The sequence below is a fragment of the Caenorhabditis remanei genome, chromosome IV, assembly GCF_010183535.1.
Source record: "Caenorhabditis remanei strain PX506 chromosome IV, whole genome shotgun sequence".
NCBI classification, from domain to species: domain Eukaryota; kingdom Metazoa; phylum Nematoda; class Chromadorea; order Rhabditida; family Rhabditidae; genus Caenorhabditis; species Caenorhabditis remanei.
Genome location: NC_071331.1, coordinates 11,149,963 through 11,168,348, shown reverse-complemented (window position 1 = coordinate 11,168,348; position 18,386 = coordinate 11,149,963). Strand labels below are relative to the sequence as shown.

The window sequence follows — 18,386 nt, the reverse complement described above, 5'->3', positions numbered from 1 at the left end:
TACGGTAGGCGTTTTTGGTGTGAGCACCGTCACGGCAGATTGCACAGAAGCTGGAAATTTATTTTTTTGTTCAACAAAAGAAAAATTTTATTTTCAGACGAAATCGGTTGTACATTTGTATTTTTTGATATTTAAAATTATCTCAAAACGTTTTTAAACAGAAAATTTGATTCAAACTATTTTGAATTGTGTTTTTTGTTTAAAAAATCACCTTAGATGAAAATTTTACCGATCAGATAGAGATCTCACTTCAAAAGCTTGTCACATGGGAAGCGGCCTTGATTCTTTGTGAATAAACTTTCTCTTTTCAAACTTCGCGCGTATTGGAAGAGTGGCCGTGGCCGAAAATTCCCCATTTATTTTCACCGGCACTCCACAATAAAACTTTCGAAAAATACAGTTTTCGAGCTTTTCCTCACTGAATTTTACTAAATCTCTCAAATTTTAGCAAAAAAATGAGCGAGGAATTAAACCCGGTGATTGAACAGGGTGGTGATGAAGAAACGACTGCGGAACCAGCCGCATCGGTGGTGTCAGTGACGGAGGAGAACACTAAATCGCTTCGTACAGTGATTGTACAGAATTTGAGACACCCGGGAGGATGGTTAAAGATGCGACAGGTACTTTACCAACTTTTAGGAATAAAATTAATTGAAAAATGTTTTTTTTAAGTTTCAAAACCTGCTAAACAAGTCGATTGACTTCGACGCGCAATTCTCGCGGCCAGAAAATTCAAATGAACGGCAAATCAAAACTGGAAGAATCGAAATTTTATTCTCTTCAATCGACGCGGCTCGTGATGCTTATACTAGTCTTCAGAAGATGGTTATTGATGGATTTCGACCGGAAGTTCTTGTGGATCCAAGATTTTGTTAGTTTCTTGAATGAGACCGTCTCTATGTTCCAATTTTCCAGTCTCTGTCGAAACTTCCACTCAAAAACGTCAATTCTTCGAAATCGCTGATGATTCTCGTCTCGTTTTCCTTCTCGACGCTCCAAGATCTATCGATGAACATATGATTGAACATTTCTTTAACGGAGAGGCTCCAATTCATTTCCAAACTCTTCCGATGGCTTCTGAAAATGGATTATTCCAAGTTGAAGTACTTCTTTCGAATGGAGAAGCGGCGGAGAAGGTTCTCGGTGGAGAATCGAAATTCAAAATGCATGATGGAGAGAATGAGTGCATTGTGACGTAAGTTTCAGATATTTTTATAGCTAAATCGTGAATTTGGGATCAAAAATCTATTTTCTATCAAAAGATATCTAAAACTATTTTCTGAAAGCTTTGTTTAACTACTATTTTCATAAAATATCAATAAAAAATAGGAAAACTCCGGAAAAATAGTTTGTTTTCCTGATTTCCACTGTTTTGGCCAAATTTGAAAATATTTAGCTCTGATAACTTATCCAATTCGAAAAGACCTACTTTTTCAGAGAAAAATCAGTGAAAAATACTGATTTTTCACCTAAAAATTTCTCCAAAGTCGAATTTTTAGGGTTAATCTGAAGTTTTCTTTGAAATTTTTCGAATTTTAGCGAATTATGGCTGGTTTTCGTTTAAAAGTTGCTCCAATCTAGATACTTTCGGGAAAAGAGCACCTTTAACTGTTTCTTTCTCGAAAAATTCTCTGATTTTATCAATATTATTCACCAAACTCTTCAAAAATTTCCATTTTCAGACTTCTTAGTCCTCGTGAATACGCTCTCTACTCAAAAATGGATGACATTCGTCCGTCGGTGACTTCTCGCAAGGCTCCAGTCCAACACCAATCATCCGAAATCCCATCGAACACCACTGGTCAATTGGCTCCAGAAATCGATGAAGACGTCATTCTGAATCGTCTCCTAGAAATAATAGAAGAACGAAAACTCAACTTTGCTGAAATCAACGAAAAAGACGAACTCTACGAGCTGTGTGACACAGTTTCAGCCGAATACAATGGAGTACCCGACTCGATTCTGAAGCCAGCTATGGGGACAGTTCTCCAGAGACATTTGAATCGTACGGAGATGCATTGGATGCGTGATCATATCGAAGGACTTTTGAGAATGTGGAAAATGGAAATTATGAATGAACAAATTTACGAGAGATCCACGTTTGTGCCGATGGAGACTGTGAATTATCAACCAGTTATTCAGGAAGAGCAAAAGGAAACGGCTAGTAAGGGGTAAGTGATTCGAGAGTTTTGAAGGCGCCAAAGGCGCGCCAGACCCGAAGAATAGAGGTGTCTGAAAGAAAAACTCGCATGAAGTGTGCTTTTTTATTAAAATCTGAGAACTGGCGCACATTTGGCGCGTTTTTTACAGAAAAAGTTTACAATCCGTAAGAATTATTTAAAAAACTGGTTTTTAGTGTCTTTCTAAAAACTTTTAAATCTCATAGCGCCAGGTTTTGAGAAAAAAAAAAAATCAAAAAACGTAGTTTTTTTTTCCGAAGAAAAACGTCATTTTCTTAAGATTTAGCTGAACAAATCTGTGAAAATCTTTTATTTTTGACAAAAAAGTATTCAAAAACGGTAAAATTCAGTTTTTTTTTTGAAAAAAAGCGCTAAATGCGCGCCAGACAATTGCCATGAAGGATTTTAAACAAAAAAATCATCAAAATTATCTTTTCAGAACTCTCAAACGCCAGAAAGCTGCTCGTGCTCAAATGGGAGTCGGCGCCTTCCTCACTGCTAATCGTGATCGTCTCATCGTTGAATCAGGAGACGTCGAAATCGAATCTGATGACGATGGAAATATGGCTGTTGGAGGAGAAGCATTGAGTTTCGAAGCATGGGCTCGTCTCACGAAAACGAAAGCGAGCGGAGTGGTTCGAGCGAATGATGACGGATCGAAGAAGATTGGAAACGGTGGATTGTCGAAGAAACAGATGAGACAAGCACGATTAGTTGAGGGAATGAGTCAAGAGGAATGGAAGAAATGGAGAAATGAAAAGAGTTCGGCAAGGAAAGCGGATATCAAACAGAGAATAATGGCGAGAGGAGCAGTGATAGAAGGAGAAGATTCGGTTGATGGAGGAGCGGAGAAGATGGATTCAGAAGCCACGTCATCAGAATTGCCAACGACGGCGATGACTACAGCACCACCAGTTCCACCACCAGTCAAGGAATTAGATGAAGGAGAAATAGATTCGGATGAGGAGAAGAAAGATTCAACGAAGAATAAAATCAAGCGAAGAGCGTCGTCCGATTCATCTGATTCCTCCTCCACATCTTCTGAAGAAGATCCGGACGGTCCGGCTGATGCAAGAAAACGAAGAAACAAGAAAAGAAAAATGGACAGAAAGATGCCACGTCGCAACAACGCAGGGGCTTCGGCTCAATTGGATCCGGTTTTCAAACAAATGTTTGAGAATCGAAAGGCGATTATTGCTCAAATGTCACCGGCTCATAAGGCTGCATTCGCCAGTGCTCTTACTCAAGTGAGTACGGGGTTTTCTGGAAAAAAGTCTCTAATTGTGAAGTGAGCGAGATAGCCGAATATCGAGTCAGTGACGTTGTCAAAATTAGTCAAATCTGAAAAAAACAAGCTTCTGATCGTTTTTGGAAAATATAACTTTTCGAAACCAGTGAAAGTCGGCTAAACTGGAGACCTTATTGTTAAAAAAAACGATAAACTTTTTCTGTATTTCTAACAAGGAAAGTCTTGGGAGATGCCACTTTCAAACGACCTATAAATTCGGATATAGGTATTTTCGACCACGAGGAGCATATTTTTGCAGTCAATACCTGCTAAATGTCTCTGCGAGCCGAGTTATGCGCTCTCAAACTTTTCACGTTTTTAAGCCTGTTCACATGAAATTCCACTATTTGTCGATTTGGAATTCCATGTGAAAAAGCTTATCCACATGAAAAGTTTGAGAGCTCGTAACTCGGCTCTAATAGACATTTAGAAGGTTTTGATTGCAGAAATGGACTCCTCGTGGTCGAAAATACCTATAACCAAATTTATAGGTCGTTTGAAAGTGGCGTCTTCAAAGACTTCCCTTGTGAGACGTTTGGAAAGTATGCCATTTCTAAACCAGTGAAAGTCGACTAAAATGGAATCGAAAATGCTAGAAAGTCGATAAACATTCTCTGTATTTGGGAGAATTTTGATTTTAAAGATATCGTTTCCATCTGGCGTTCCTCCGACGCCTAGCCCACCTTCAAAATCATTATTTTTCTGAAAATTCCACAGTCATCATTTCCAGATAGCCCAAAACAACGCCTCATCTGCCACCCAAGCGAAAGCATCTCAAGTGATCAACTCAATGATGTCCGGTTTCAAATAATCAATTCACTCTCTGTGCTAAATCTCGTTTTTATCACATTTTGTTCCATTTTTGTCTATTGCTGCATTCCATGAATCTCTAACCATTTCCTTTTTAGCGTTTCCCTTGTTAATTTTTGTGTCAAATGTTGACCTCTCCTTCTCATCCCAGTCATCCCATTATTTTGTGTCTTCTTCGTCTTCTTTCCAGCCCAATTAATGAATAAGTGTATCATGCCACGAATTATTTATAGTATGTTTTTAATTATTGCACTCCCCCAACATCCCCCTGACCTTCTGCTCTTTTTATTTTTATAGCTGCCATTTTAGTATTCGAATCGGACTAGATGAGTGGGCCACCAGAGACTAAAGATTGTTATCTCCAATTTATATTATGATGTATGAGAATTTCGGGGAGACAAATGTCACAACTTCTAGCTCTCCTAAATATTCAAATGTATCCATTTCCTTCCCCTTCTTGGCAGGTAGAAGTACTCTATTTGTCATATTAAGAGACCCTCTAGGTGCTCCATTCAGCTCATTGCGCAATCCCATTCCCTCTCTTGCTTATTGTGCGCGCACCTTCCCCTATCGAACGGAAAGATTTGAATTATAATTGGGACCTACCTTCTCGATGGTTCGGTTGGTGGAAGAGATGTAATTAGTTACCGGATGAGAGGGCACACGGTACCGCGCAGAGGATTTGTGCGAAGGGAGAAGAATAGGATTATCAGGGGGAGTGGCTCAAAACAAGAAGCGGTGACTAATTGGGTAGGTAGTGCTAATTAGAAGGGAATGAGTTACGAAATGGGAAGGACGTTTCGAAACTGGGACATTTCGTAACAACCCTTTGTGTCCAAACAGGGTCATTTAGCAACTAGGACGTTTTGAAACCAAGAGTTTCGAAATGATATTTGGAAGCGTCAAAAATAGAATCATGGAATCAAATGGAGCGAAAAGTTGAATTATAATGAAAGGTAAGCGAAACAGTAACAACATGTTTTCATTCAAGTGCTGAAATCTGTTTTCTCTCCGCCTCTCAATTTCTCACACTATTTCGTTTCTATTTCGGAGGAGCGCAAGTCCTAGAAAGCAGTGACCCGACCGTAATGATTTCTTACTGGAAATAAAAGAAAGAGAAATCAGTAGAAAATTATGAAAAACCTGAAACGGCAAAATTAGGGTAAATGATAACATTTTTCTTTTTCTGATTGAGAGAGCTGTTTAATTGTGGATTTTTGGTTCGTAACGGAAGCTCAACTCATCATAGAAATTAGATGAGTTCTGAGAAACAGTGAGTTTTCTAAAAGTCTGACTAGGGAATGTTCCAGACGTAACTTGGCCTTTCAAATTGGCTCGTATTCTATTAGGTACTTCTGAACACGCTGATTCCGAATATGTGATCCAATTTTGCTGAACACTTCATTGAACTGAGATATAAGCATTTTAAGTCAATTCTAGGGCAAAAGTTTCATTTTTCTAACTTTTTCTATGTAATACGTGTGAATAAAGGCTGAAAAAGCACATTAGAAACTTTTTCTAGTAAAAACAGTTTTCAGGAAAAGTTTAATCACGACGTTGCAAATGCCAAAAATAGAAAAAGTTTCTAATGTGCTTTTTCAGCTTTTATTCACACGTATTAAAGTTAGAAAAATTGAGTCGAAAATTGATTTTCAGCCTCTTGAAAAATGAACTTTTTGCCCTAGAAATGACTTAAAATGCTTATATCTCAGTTCAATGAAGTGTTCAGCTAAATTGGATCACATATTCGGAATCAGCGTGTTCAGAAGTACCTAATAGAATACGAGCCAATTTGAAAGGCCAAGTTACGTCTGGAACATTCCCTAGAGACAAAATTTATGAAGTATTATGAAAACTATGAAAAAGACATGCATCAGAAATATCACTGCTGAACTAAACTCGCTAACTATGATAAAACTTCGAAACAGTGAAATCTTGCAAAAAATATCCAAAATTTTGGGTGTCAAGCAGAGTTGCATGGAATTCCGACTTCCAATTTCCGACTTCCGGGCGTTTTTTCACTTCCGACTTCCGACTTCCGGTTAAGGAAATTCACTTCCGACTTCCGACTTCCGGATAAGAAAATTCACTTCCGACTTCCGACTTCCGGATAAGAAATTTTCACTTCCATGCAACTCTGGTGTCAAGTACGCTAGATTAGTTTTCTAGGACTTTTGGAAAGCTAACTTCACCTGTGATGCCGAATCTTTCAGTAAGAAAATATCATCAGTGCGATGAAGAGTATGGTGAAGTAAGTGAAGTAAGTTTCAGTACATATTGAAACAAGAAAAAAATCATTGTTCTCATTCTTCTTTGTTCTCAATCAGTAATTTATCAGAGGAACAGTTGAGATTTTCAGGCCATTTCGAGCATCAGGGTGTTTTTTATAGCTGTCAGCAACCATATCTGATAGTACTCGTTCAGAACTTTGCTTAGCATCAGAACAACCTGATACAGTGACATCCTTAAAGTATTTTAGCTTCAAGCTTATTTCCTACCCCCAATGATTCGAATAGTTTCATAAAGATTATGGCAAACTAGTGAAACATCATAGTTTTGTAACAATCCGAGAGACATTAAGTTTATGAAATCTTATGGTTAACTCAGCTCTACTATTGAACTAAATTAGCTCACTTACTATGATAAAACTTCGACGAAACAGTGGAATCTTGGAAAAATAAAACCAAAAATTTGGGTTTCAAGTACACTAGATTAGTTTTCTACGACATTTGGAAAATTAGTAGTCCTGAGAATATTTCAGTATTTATTTTTTAACAACATGTTTTCTTTCAAGTTCTGAAATCTGTTTTCTCTCCGCCTCTCAATGTTTCGCACGATTTCGTTTCTATTTCGGTGGGGCGCGGAGAAACAGTGAGTTTTCTAAAAATACTGTTGAATTAAACTCCTTCACTATGATAAAATTTCGACGAAACAGTGGAATCTTGGAAAATATGTAAATCCGAAGTTTTGGGTTTCAAGTGAAACAGATAAGTTTTCTACGACATTTCGAAAACTAGTTCCCATGAATTTGTGGCAGAATCTTTCAGTAAGAAAATTCCATCAGTACAATTAAGAGTATGGTGAACTGCATGCATGTGAAGTCGGCGAAGTAAGTTTGAATAAGGTGAAATAAGTTTCAGTACAAATTGTAACAGGAAAAAATAATTGATCTTTGATCTCAGTCTTCAATCAGTCACTTATCAGAAGAACATCTGGGATTTTTAGATCATTGCGTCAATAGGGTGTTTCTTTTTGATACTTAACTAAACTCATTAGTGTTTGTTCAGAACTTTGCCTAGTATCAGAACAACTCGAAACAGTGAATTTCAGCTAGCCTAAGACGACATTTTAGAAAAATAATATAGAGAAAGAAGAGGTTTTAATGGAGAACTTCGTCGTAGACGATGTTGTTCACTTTTCCGGAAACGGATTCGATTCGGATCCCATCCTTGGAGGTGGTTCTAGACAAAGCAACATACAGTTGCCCATGTGAGAAGATGGGCTCGTCCACTTTCAGTCCTATCTTCTCGAACGTCTGTCCTTGCGGCTTGTTGGTGGTAATGGCAAAGGAGAGACGGATTGAAAGTACCTTATCAGAGGAACATCTGCGATCTTCAGACCATTTCGAACATTCGGATGTTTCTTTTTGATAGTTCCACTAGCTTGAGCGAAGTAATGGTTGTTCAAAACGTTTCCTAGTATCAGAACAACTTGAAGCAGTAAATTTCAGCTTCTAAGACGTCATCCTTAAACTATTTTAGCTCAGACTAAATTTGGATCTTTCAACGATTCTAATAGTTGCATAAGAGTTAAGGCAAACTAGTGAAACATCTTTTTTTTCTTTTTTTTCTTCGTGAAACATCTTTTTTTTCAAAGAACGAATGTTTTGAAAATGTTGGATTCATGCTTTTCATGAAACAGTGGCGATTTATTCGAAACAGGAAAGTAGTGCAGTTGAGGGGAAAAATAAATAAATAGCTATGGGTTAAAGAATGAAAAATGATTCAGTTCACGCAGAAAGAACTGAATTGATGCCACATTTTCAAAAGAGCTATTAAGACATTGTGACACAGTAGATTAGATTTTTAAATGTTTCCATTAAAAACTTGCATGTCGTTGACTAGTATTATGAACTCAGAAGTGTAAATTATTAGAAAACTAAGAAGTACTTGTGTTTTCAAGAAACGTTACGTAGGAAATCCCAAACTTCTTCGCATTCCCAATAAAACTTTATGACAAAAATAAGAGTGTTGTGAAAAAGTATATCTGGATTATGTAGTTTGGAAATATATATTGACAACTGTATTCATTGCTAATGAAGGGACTAATTGCAAAATCTTGTTATGATTATCGAGCGGAGCAGCTGTAGTTTTTTGTTGTTTTTTTACAACAGTCAGGAAACAGGAGAAAGGATACCTGCGAAATGAGTTGAGGAAAAAAGTCAAAAGGTCAAATAACTGATCATCTTAATATGATTATGAAGCAGGGATTATGGGGACTTATACATGAGATCGCAGCAGCAGCAGCTGTAATCTTCACTTATTTTGTTTTACAACAATCAAAAAACAGGAAACAGCCAAAAGGGGATAAGTTACCAACAAACGATTTTTAAATCGTTAAAACTTGTAAATACGGCAGTGCGCCTAAAACTAGAACCAATGAAACTAGAAGTTCATTAGAAAAAGTATGATACTACATATGAGAATGAAAAATAATTTGTTTTGTTTCTTGATTATCTTGACTTCCTGTAAAATAACGCCCGCCATTGCCAGTATCTCAGTAGTTCGATAAATGTTTCTACACTGACTTCAAAGTTGTACAATTCTTGTTGAAAAAGAATGAAAATGTGTGAAGTGGAAGCTGACTGATAAAATTACTGATGTTTCACTGTTTCGCGAATGTTTCATCATGCTAGTGGAAGACGAAGGGATAATAAAAAATTATCTTTTTGATTGAAAAGAAACGGCAAAGTAGACAAGTCTGAAATGAAGTTTGAAACTGGACGAAACTTGGGTACATGACGGAATGGGAATGGCTATGAATATATTGAATGCGATTCAAGTTGTCTTGAAACAGAATAAAGTTAAGATAGCAAAAAGGCCCTATAACGAGTGATTCGAATGTTTTATTATTTCAAGGTAACTCGAGAATCGTCATTTTGGGTTTTGATTGTGTCAGAAATAGTATATTTTTAAAAATTTATGTTTCAAATCTTGTTCAGTTGTTATACAGATTCATGAATGTTTTAATGGCTCACTGAGATCCAAAACTCCAATGATATTCTGTTAGATGAAATATTAATTGAGATGTTTAAGAAAAATTCTAAATTTCTAATATTCTTCCTGTTTCAAAAGTTGTATTTTTAGAAACTACACTTGAATCATACTAATGGAATTTTACGAATATCCGTATTTTTATCTTTTCGAACACGGTCTGTCCCTAACTTCTTTCTAAGCGCCCATCTCTTGTCTGAAACTAGCTGTCATCCCTGGCAAGAGACTACAACATCCGAGCTTGTTATAACTATTGGATAACCGGCTAGCGGGGATTTCTTTCTGAAATATTTATGTTTCAGCACATTTAGTTATACACTTTACAATAAACGGATGTTAGTGGTAGGAAAAATTTAGGCAGTTTTTTTCGGTTTTGAAAGTTGCATGTTAACCGGGACAAGATGGAATGTACTGGTAGCAAACCTATTCATTAAGGCAAACACATAGATTCAAATTTCTGAATTTCCTGTTTTATCGGTACGCGATAATTATACTGTTTCAGAATTAGGATTTGAGTGATCTAAAGGTCGTTGGTTTTGCTTTAACCATGATACTTCCCCCTCAAAGAATTCTCGACGATTTTATCACAAATCAGGGATCTGGGCAGTAGAATCAAAGAAAACGTCAACATATGTCGGAAGACTCTTGAGAACAAACTCTAGTGCTGTAACAGTAACTCATGAGAAATCTCATAAAAAATCTGTTTCAAAATGTTTATATTTTAAACTTTCAGTTTCCCATTTAATGATGTTTTTTTTGAAATCTTGTTTCAACTTTTCCATACCCCAGATTTTTAATTGTTCTTAATTGCTACATTTCTTTTGCATAGAGCCCTATACCTCTCCATTCCCAACAAATCCCCCCTCCCCATCACCAGAAGTGTATATCTCATCGCAATGTGTGTATATCCTCCCTTCAAACAACTCGACTGAGAGTCCTAGGGGTGTCTTATTGCACTTAGCACTATCCAAAGTAAAACAATGGAATGTCTCTCTGTATATTCGAGAGATTTATTTGAATGTGTTGACACATTTTCGAATTGATTCTCCAATCTTTATTACCATTCTTAGTGAAAACAGATCAATTGAAAGTGAACAAAAATACCAAAAGTTACAGAAATTTGAAATACAGAAAACGGGATGGGTGGAATTAGACACATGGAGCAGTGGTCTCCTGATTGATTCCATACTTTCTGATGTTGAAATTCGAGAAGATGAGTCCGACAGCGCTGGCGATCGGGTCGAAGATGGCGTGAACGAGCCAGTTCCAGATCTTGGCCAAAAGATTTCCAGGAATTGAGAGCAACTTTCCGAGTGGCACAATGATGAACACGTTGATGGAAGCGACGAGTCCGAAGAAGATGGCGAAGAGGAAAGTGAATGGAAGAGCCAAGATTGAGACGAGACGGTAGATGAAGAGACGAGTAGCGTTGAAGACTGTGTGGTTCAAACGCCAGACACAATCCCATGAGTGCTGAGAATCGGCCTCTCCGAAGATGTCCTCGAAGTTGAGTTGGATGTGATTGTTGATGTTTTGAGTGTCACGGTTGACGAGATCCATGCCGATGGCAATGTTGTCTTCCTGAAAGATTAATTGGGTTAGTTATAAAGTTCTAGAATAACTGATAAAGATGCTTACCTTCTGCTCTCCCTCTCCCTTCTTCTGACATCTCTTCCACCAGCACGTCTTCTCTTTCTTCTCCTTCACTGGCTCATCATCTCCGGCGGCGACGGCTCCCTCCTCAACATTGGCAACATCTCCTCCGGCAGTCTTCTTCTTTCCCCAGGTGAACCAGTTCTTCTTTGGCTTCGGCTCTTCTGGAGCGACGACGGCGGCCTCTCCCTCGGTGGCGACAGTGTCTGGCGCGGCGACGGCGGCGTAGGTGAGTGGGATCTGCTCCTCGGTCTTGGTGTCTTGTTCGGTGGACATGATTTGAAGTTAAGTTGGCTGGAAAATCGGAGGTGTATAGAAGATAAGGACTCAGTGGGATTCAGAAGAGATTACGCATACAAAAAAATCAATGAGTACAGGGGGTGAGGGTGGAAGGGGTTAATGTAGTGGATAGTCATAAACAAAGAAAGGGGGAGAGCAAGAAGAAAAAGGAGGTCACCGTACATCGTTGTACGTGTGCATACGCAATGAACAACCAACCCCCTTTCCCGTCGTCGTATTCTCCGCCTTCCTCGCGCGCGCACTGTCCAGCAACGACTTGGCAACGAGCCAAGTCCCGCCCACTTGGGCTCTCTGGGGGATGAAGGGGTCTGCTGGACAGGCGGACACGAAGAGGATTATGAAGAAAGAGACAACAGACGGAGGATGCACAAATGAGAGAGGGGGGAAATTTGAATTTTGGGATGGATTGTGGGGGGTGGAGGGATGGAAGGATGAGCTTATAAGGGGAGAGAGGGAGGGAAGAATTTGAACTGTTCCAAGAGGGTAGTAAAAGCGATTGGCTGGTTTGATGATTCGGTGAAGTTAGTAAAAATAACCAAGGTAGCAAAAAAGGGAGAAATCGGCTGCACTTTATGAAAAACATACTACTGTTTCCTCAAATCTATAAAAATTTGAACAAATGATGGATAAGAATTACAAATAGTTTTGCTCGAATAATCGCATAGCTACATACTATATTATCCAGATTCTTATAACATCCTGGCTTCTGTTCCGATATGTTCTGATCAGCTCTCCAAACTCTTGTACCAAAGGATAGATTTTTGAAATTCCGACAGTCACTCAGTATCAGGACCTTTTATAGTAGCCTTACCGCCTTCCACACCTTCGACCATTACTTATCGGTTTTATGACACAGTGATAAATATTCTTTTGACATGGTACCGACATTGTGATAGATGAAAAGAGTGATAAAGAAAAGGGTAAATAATGAAGTCACACAGGTTATCAGTCAAAGAGCACACGGGTTATAGGGGTAAAAGAACATGAATATCGCATCAAAGAGAATAGAGCCATAGCTACACATGTTTCTGAAACAAAAAATTGCTGCTGGATCTTTAAAAAAAGCTTCATCTAACATCCCACTTCGAACAGCCTTGAAAAAAATTCAAGGCATTTATAGAGGTTTTGAAACTGTGGAATATTTATAGTAAACTTGACAATGTGTATGAAATAGAAAACTTCGTGCAGCTGCCTCTATAATTTTTGTCGGTTTTAAAATTCTCTTATTGCCGGACAAATTTCAATGCTCGACTTTCGGAATGATTATTTTTCTAAACCGACGCCGTTATTCCCGTTCTCACCAAATTCTTCTTTGAATATCCGTATGGGAAACTATTCAGAAATAATTTTAGACTTTTCGATTATATTTCTGAAGCTGCATTTTTACCAAGAAAAAGTACAGTTTCAGAAGCTCCTCAATTTAGTGTTCTCACCTATTCAACGTTCTTTCTTTTCCATATCTCCTTTCACTCCAATTTCCCGCCACCCATTACACAATTCCACGTCACCACCATTCACCAATACTAACGACGTGTCATCGATCAAATCTTGACATCTTCTTCTTCTTCGTCCCATTCTTTTGTCACTCCATCAAGATTTATGTACAAGATGACGTCACCATCTGCACACAAATACAGAGACAAACACACAAAGAAGCGTCTTCATTCTCTCACCTGTGAACAAGATGAGAAGTGAGAGATAATGGAGAATCGAGAGACGCAGAGATATCCTACAGTACTCCGGGTGAGCGGCGAAGTGCTCTCAAAGGGGCTATAATTGGGGAGAGAAGAGTACTGTAACAGATGGTGAGTGGGAAAATGATGGAGAACCAGGTGAATGAGGACAGCGTTGGGGGGAAATGATGGAATCTGTATGGGAGAATCGAGATGAATTGGAGTGGTTGATGAAGGCTGTGTTAGAGTATTTTGAGTATGAAATAATGGAACTTGAACATCGAAGAAACCAACAGTAATGAAATAAAGCAATACATTTATCACACTTGAGAAACACTTTTTTGTGTTGAATTATTTTTTTGAATTCTGGTCATGATATATTTCACAGATTTGGAAGAGTAAATCAATTGATTCCTAGCATTACGAATATTTATTGAGTGCATAAAATTTTATTAAAAATGTATACGGTATCCAAGTTTCTACTTTTCAAGATAATTTTATTCTGAAATATTGGATACGATATGGGTTCATAAGTCGTAACTTATTCAGTAGAACGTTTTAAGACGTGTTGAATCAGTAGGGACCAAATAGATTTACAAAACTGGGATGTGTAGTTATTTTTAAAAAAAACATCTGATGAATGCGGAAGAGCAAGATTTTTGATTCGGATCGCCGTGGAGTTTCGTGTTTGATACATAGATTTTGTGCACTTCGGCCCTCTGTCTAAATTTATTCATACATGTTTCAATACTGTAAAAGGGACTTGCATTTCCGTTGAATGAAATTAGAAGAGAAGAAAAAGCATTCGCCAAAATTTTTCTTTTCTACCATGGATCACAAAAGTGAGTTTGCTAACAATAATATCAGTTTCAAGATGTTGCTTTAAGTTTTGTATAACATGCTTCTTCGATTTCTAAATGTTATCTTAAATCTTATTTTCGGAGTGAATGAAAGTTTGGAATAGTGGAGTCTTTTTGTTACTCCGGTTTCAGACTTTTCTTTTAGATGTATACCTTCTGAAACACAAGTTCTTGACGTTTCTTTCCCATACCAAATACATCAAACGGTTCAAGAATATTCGTGGTAGTTGTGAAACTATTATTTCCGTTTCTCTTGGCGCACATCAAGCGAAAATCGACATAATTTCACTTGTCTTCTTATTGGACCAATCATCCCACACAAAAAATCAGAATAATATAAACCAAAACTTCATTCAATTTCATTTTCACTTCATTCTTTACATTCTCCTCGTCCAGCGAGAACTCCAATTTTATGAGGAGCAAACTTGAATTCCTTTCTGAAAATAACACTTTTTCTAAAAAAAAAAGATATTCAATCTGACCCGAAAGTAATAAAATAAGGACTGTCTAGAACCACACAATCAGGTTTTCCATCGGAAGAACACGTGTGAGAGAGTTGGTAGTTGGCACGGAATCCGTTCTGAAATGGGGTACAAATTGAAGGAAAAACTGAAAAACCAACTGACTTTGAATGGGGAAACGACGCTGACGTCTTCGAACAATTGGCTGGAAAGTGCTGTCTTGGAACAGAACGACTTCTGGAGAATGGTTTTAACTTTCGGATAAATATCGACTGGAAGTTTCTTGACACTGAAAAGTTTCACTGTTTTAGATAGAGGATATATTATGAGAATTGTACACGGAAAGCATTAAGCTTGAACCGAACACGTTTTCTAGAACTCACACTTTGACAGTGAAAATTGTGATATTGAAACACCAATCCGGTCGAACAGAGCAAGTAACATCCAATTTCATGTTGATTTTCTCATTGAATTCTTCTTCCCCAAGAACAGAAAACACCGAGAATACCAGCAAAAGAATCCAGAGAGGAGGCATTTTTGATGGAATGACAAAAATCACAAAGTGATTGTTTATAAATGAAAATTGTTTATGAGAACCGTTGGTTGTTTCCCAGATTGATTTCGCTTTATCTGACACCGATTGGTGAGAGTCAGACGAGATTCTCATGTCAGGAATGGGAAGTGGTTTTTGAACAACATTTCCAGTTTCACAAGGTTCTCAAGTTTGTTTGAAAATTTAGAATATAATGGAAGTTCATTAGACAGTGGAACACATCTAGACAGTTCCTCCTGAAAAGGAGTCTCAAAACATGCAATTATAACAAAATCTTTATTAATTCAATTGATATTCAACTTTTACATCCTCCTGTTCCCTTCTCAACTCCAACATCACCTGAGGGAAACAAGAATTCCTTATAGTCCGGTTTCAACCTAAAAATGACTTGATATCATCAAAAAAAAAAGAAATCAGCTCACTTGAAAGGAATATAGAAGCCGTGATCTAGCACCATACATTCCAGTTTTCCATCCTTAGTACAGGTGTGAGAGAGTTGGTAACTTCCGAAAAATCCAAGCTGGAAAATTTCATGAATTTGGAATAGAAGCAGAGTGAATCAACTAACTTTATATGGAGATTCAGCCTCGACATTTTTGAACATCGGATGGACTGACGCCCTGTTGTCATGACAGTAAGATCTCTCGAGGATTGTTGTATTCTTTGACCACAGAATTATGGGAACTTTCTGTTTTCTGAAAATGAGAACTTCTTTGGATGGGAATAAGAAAATCGGAAAAAAAAAGATTTTTTTCTTTTGAGATTATCTGTTTCAAAATCTGTACTTTTCCATCAGCCGACACCAAAAATTTCAATCTGGGACAGATCTCCTGTTGGAAGTAACACAATAATTTACTGTAATGCAGATACAATTTATTATTGGTATCAAAAGGTACAATGAAATTTGCATTGTGGCCGTACCCCTCTGAAAATGAAACACCATATTGAGGCATCGTTCCTGGTGAATTTCCGCCGATTCAAAATTAAATTTTTGGCTTTTTGGAACCACGAACAGTGGTCTTGTTATAGCTTGAAAAAACTTTTTTCTGAGAATTTGTTGCTTTTCAAGTAACCGAGTTCAGCTTAGCAACAAAAATTAAAATACAGATTCGGAATCAGAATAAAATTTGCAATACGATAGATTTTTGTTGCGCCATCATTACCAGTGGTAATTTAACACCATTAACTTATCAGTTAACTCACACGTAGACAGTGTACATAGTCAAAGTGAAGCACCAATCCGCTCGAACAGTACAAGTAATGTCAACTCTTAAATTTGCTGTACCATTATATCCTTCTCCGCTTTGAACATGAAGCAACACGAACACCACCGAAAGAATCCAAAGAGGAGACATTCTTGATGGAATGACCACAAAGAGGTGATGACGTTTCAGAAATTCCAGAAAAAGATGAGTCATCAAACGTGGAATGTCACGAATGTAAACGCTTTGGTTCAAAGTTCACACGTGAAAAGTCTGGAATTTTAGAAAAATAGGAACAATAAGCTGTAACAGGTCAGTTGAAAGTCAATAAGGAATGCATACTATTCTGAAATGATTCACTACCGAATGAGCAATTGAAAAAAGTTCGGTTTCATAATGTTCTGAAGATCTTCTAGGAGTTTGAACTAGAATATCATGCCGTCAATTCTTCTGTTTTTCGAAACCATTAGTAATCTTATGGAATCTTTCGGAATAATGCGTTGAGTGTAAATCGAGCTCGTCGAATCAAAAGATTCAGACAAATTATTGTGCTGCAGTGAGTTTCTAATAGGAGTTCTTAATATTCTTTTAAGCTAACTAGATGCACAACAGTTTTTAGAATTGTTTCGGTTTCTCTACTTCATTATTGTTACTTTATTGTCGAGTCTCTACTTCATTATTATTATCGAGTCGTAAAATATCGATATGTGTTTTTTTAAGATACGAAAAATCGAAAATAATCTGACAAATTTTCTGTTTCAATGAGTTTTTATTAGATATGCCGGATTTACTTTTAACAATCTTTCCGGAGTTTGAACTTGATTACTAGCTTATTCATATCTGATAACGTCACTGACTTGAATAAAAGAAAGTGATGAATAGTTTCTGAAAGATTCTTCTGTTTCTCAAAACCATTATTCCTTTTACGGAGTCTTATGGAATAATGCGTTGAGCGAAATTTTTTGGAATCAAGCTGGTCGAATTCGAAATTTTCTGAAAAATATTTGTTTGCAATGAGTTTCTAATAGGAGTTCTCAATATCCTTTTAAATTAACTTGCCATATAATTGTAATTGTTTATTACGACTTATCAGTCGTGAAAATAAATTAGAACCAGTACGCATAATACATAAATAGCACGTAGCGTATATAACTGTTTTTAGAACTTTTTCGGTTTCTCCACATTATTATTGTATTCTGTTTTAATGAGTTTTTATTAGATATGTTGGATATTCTCTTATAATGCTCCTTCTGGTATTTTTTTGTTGTAAATGAGCTCAAAACGCGGCATTCCCTAACAGCACAGTTCTTCCCAAGTCACTCTCTCCCTAATCAAAAATCGTGAAAATCAACCCAAATCACAAATCACAAATAAAATCAAAAACTTTATTTATTGCTTTACTTTCCAATCCGGACACTCTCCTCTACCTTGTTCGATTCCCAGTTCATGAGGTGGAAATTTGGTTTCCTCACTGAAAATAACTCAATAAAAACATCTGAAAAGAATATCAACCTCACCCAAAAGGAGCGTAAAATCCATAGTCCAGAAACACGCAATCTGGTTTCTTATCAGTGGAACACGTGTGAGAGACTTGATAACTTACAAGGGCGCCCAACTTAAAACTCATAATATTTATAGTGAAAGAGAACATCTGCTCACTTTAGTTGGTGACGGAAGTTCGACATTTTTGAACATCGGATGGACTGATACATGATTATACCAACAGAATGACTTCTCCAGAACTTTTTTGTCCATTGCAAATGCTGGCATAGGAACGTGACGAAGTATGGAAAGTTTCACTGTTTTGGTGGGTCTGTATGGTATTTGAGGAGTTGAGCAAAATAATTTTCGAGTACTCGATACATTTCTCTAGTTTTCAGTCTCATCCATTAACTTACTGAACGACAGTGACAATAGTGAGATTGAAACACCAATCCGTTCGAACTGTGCAAGTGATATCAATTCTCAGATTCGCTTTTCCACTGTATCCTTCTCCGTTTTGAAGGAAAAACAGTGCAAGTGCCACAGAAAGAATCCAGTGAGGAGACATTTTTGATGGAATGAAAAAAATATTGTTCATTGCACTGTCCCTGCGGGATTTATCGTGGAATGTCACGGTGAAAAGTTTACGTT

The 18,386-nt window shown here is 37.3% G+C and overlaps 6 protein-coding genes across 6 annotated transcripts; 2 read left to right on the top strand and 4 right to left on the bottom strand.

The window, feature by feature from the left end:
- Window positions 1-455: 455 nt before the first annotated feature.
- Window positions 456-4,279, top strand: GCK72_013264 (uncharacterized protein; the record flags this gene model as incomplete). Its single annotated transcript, XM_053729759.1, has 6 exons — window positions 456-620; window positions 673-871; window positions 916-1,195; window positions 1,683-2,171; window positions 2,620-3,427; window positions 4,199-4,279. The coding sequence occupies 6 exons, from the start codon at window positions 456-458 to the stop codon at window positions 4,277-4,279; spliced, it is 2,022 nt and encodes a 673-aa protein (XP_053584531.1).
- A 6,421-nt stretch (window positions 4,280-10,700) lies between these two features.
- Window positions 10,701-11,480, bottom strand: GCK72_013263 (uncharacterized protein; the record flags this gene model as incomplete). The annotated part of the gene is made up of 2 exons (XM_003101249.2): window positions 10,701-11,132; window positions 11,190-11,480. 2 exons carry the CDS (start codon window positions 11,478-11,480, stop codon window positions 10,701-10,703), a joined length of 723 nt encoding a protein of 240 aa, XP_003101297.2.
- Window positions 10,873-11,588, top strand: GCK72_013262 (uncharacterized protein; the record flags this gene model as incomplete). Its single annotated transcript, XM_053729758.1, has 2 exons — window positions 10,873-10,958; window positions 11,168-11,588. 2 exons carry the CDS (start codon window positions 10,873-10,875, stop codon window positions 11,586-11,588), a joined length of 507 nt encoding a protein of 168 aa, XP_053584530.1.
- A 2,819-nt stretch (window positions 11,589-14,407) lies between these two features.
- On the bottom strand, window positions 14,408-15,033 carry GCK72_013261 (uncharacterized protein; the record flags this gene model as incomplete). Its single annotated transcript, XM_053729757.1, has 4 exons — window positions 14,408-14,474; window positions 14,520-14,617; window positions 14,664-14,787; window positions 14,882-15,033. 4 exons carry the CDS (start codon window positions 15,031-15,033, stop codon window positions 14,408-14,410), a joined length of 441 nt encoding a protein of 146 aa, XP_053584529.1.
- A 313-nt stretch (window positions 15,034-15,346) lies between these two features.
- GCK72_013260 (uncharacterized protein) lies at window positions 15,347-16,406 on the bottom strand (the record flags this gene model as incomplete). Its single annotated transcript, XM_003101220.2, has 4 exons — window positions 15,347-15,428; window positions 15,474-15,571; window positions 15,620-15,746; window positions 16,255-16,406. 4 exons carry the CDS (start codon window positions 16,404-16,406, stop codon window positions 15,347-15,349), a joined length of 459 nt encoding a protein of 152 aa, XP_003101268.2.
- Window positions 16,407-17,642: 1,236 nt separating this feature from the next.
- On the bottom strand, window positions 17,643-18,303 carry GCK72_013259 (uncharacterized protein; the record flags this gene model as incomplete). Its single annotated transcript, XM_053729756.1, has 4 exons — window positions 17,643-17,724; window positions 17,771-17,868; window positions 17,913-18,066; window positions 18,152-18,303. 4 exons carry the CDS (start codon window positions 18,301-18,303, stop codon window positions 17,643-17,645), a joined length of 486 nt encoding a protein of 161 aa, XP_053584528.1.
- Between the last annotated feature and the right edge of the window lie 83 nt (window positions 18,304-18,386).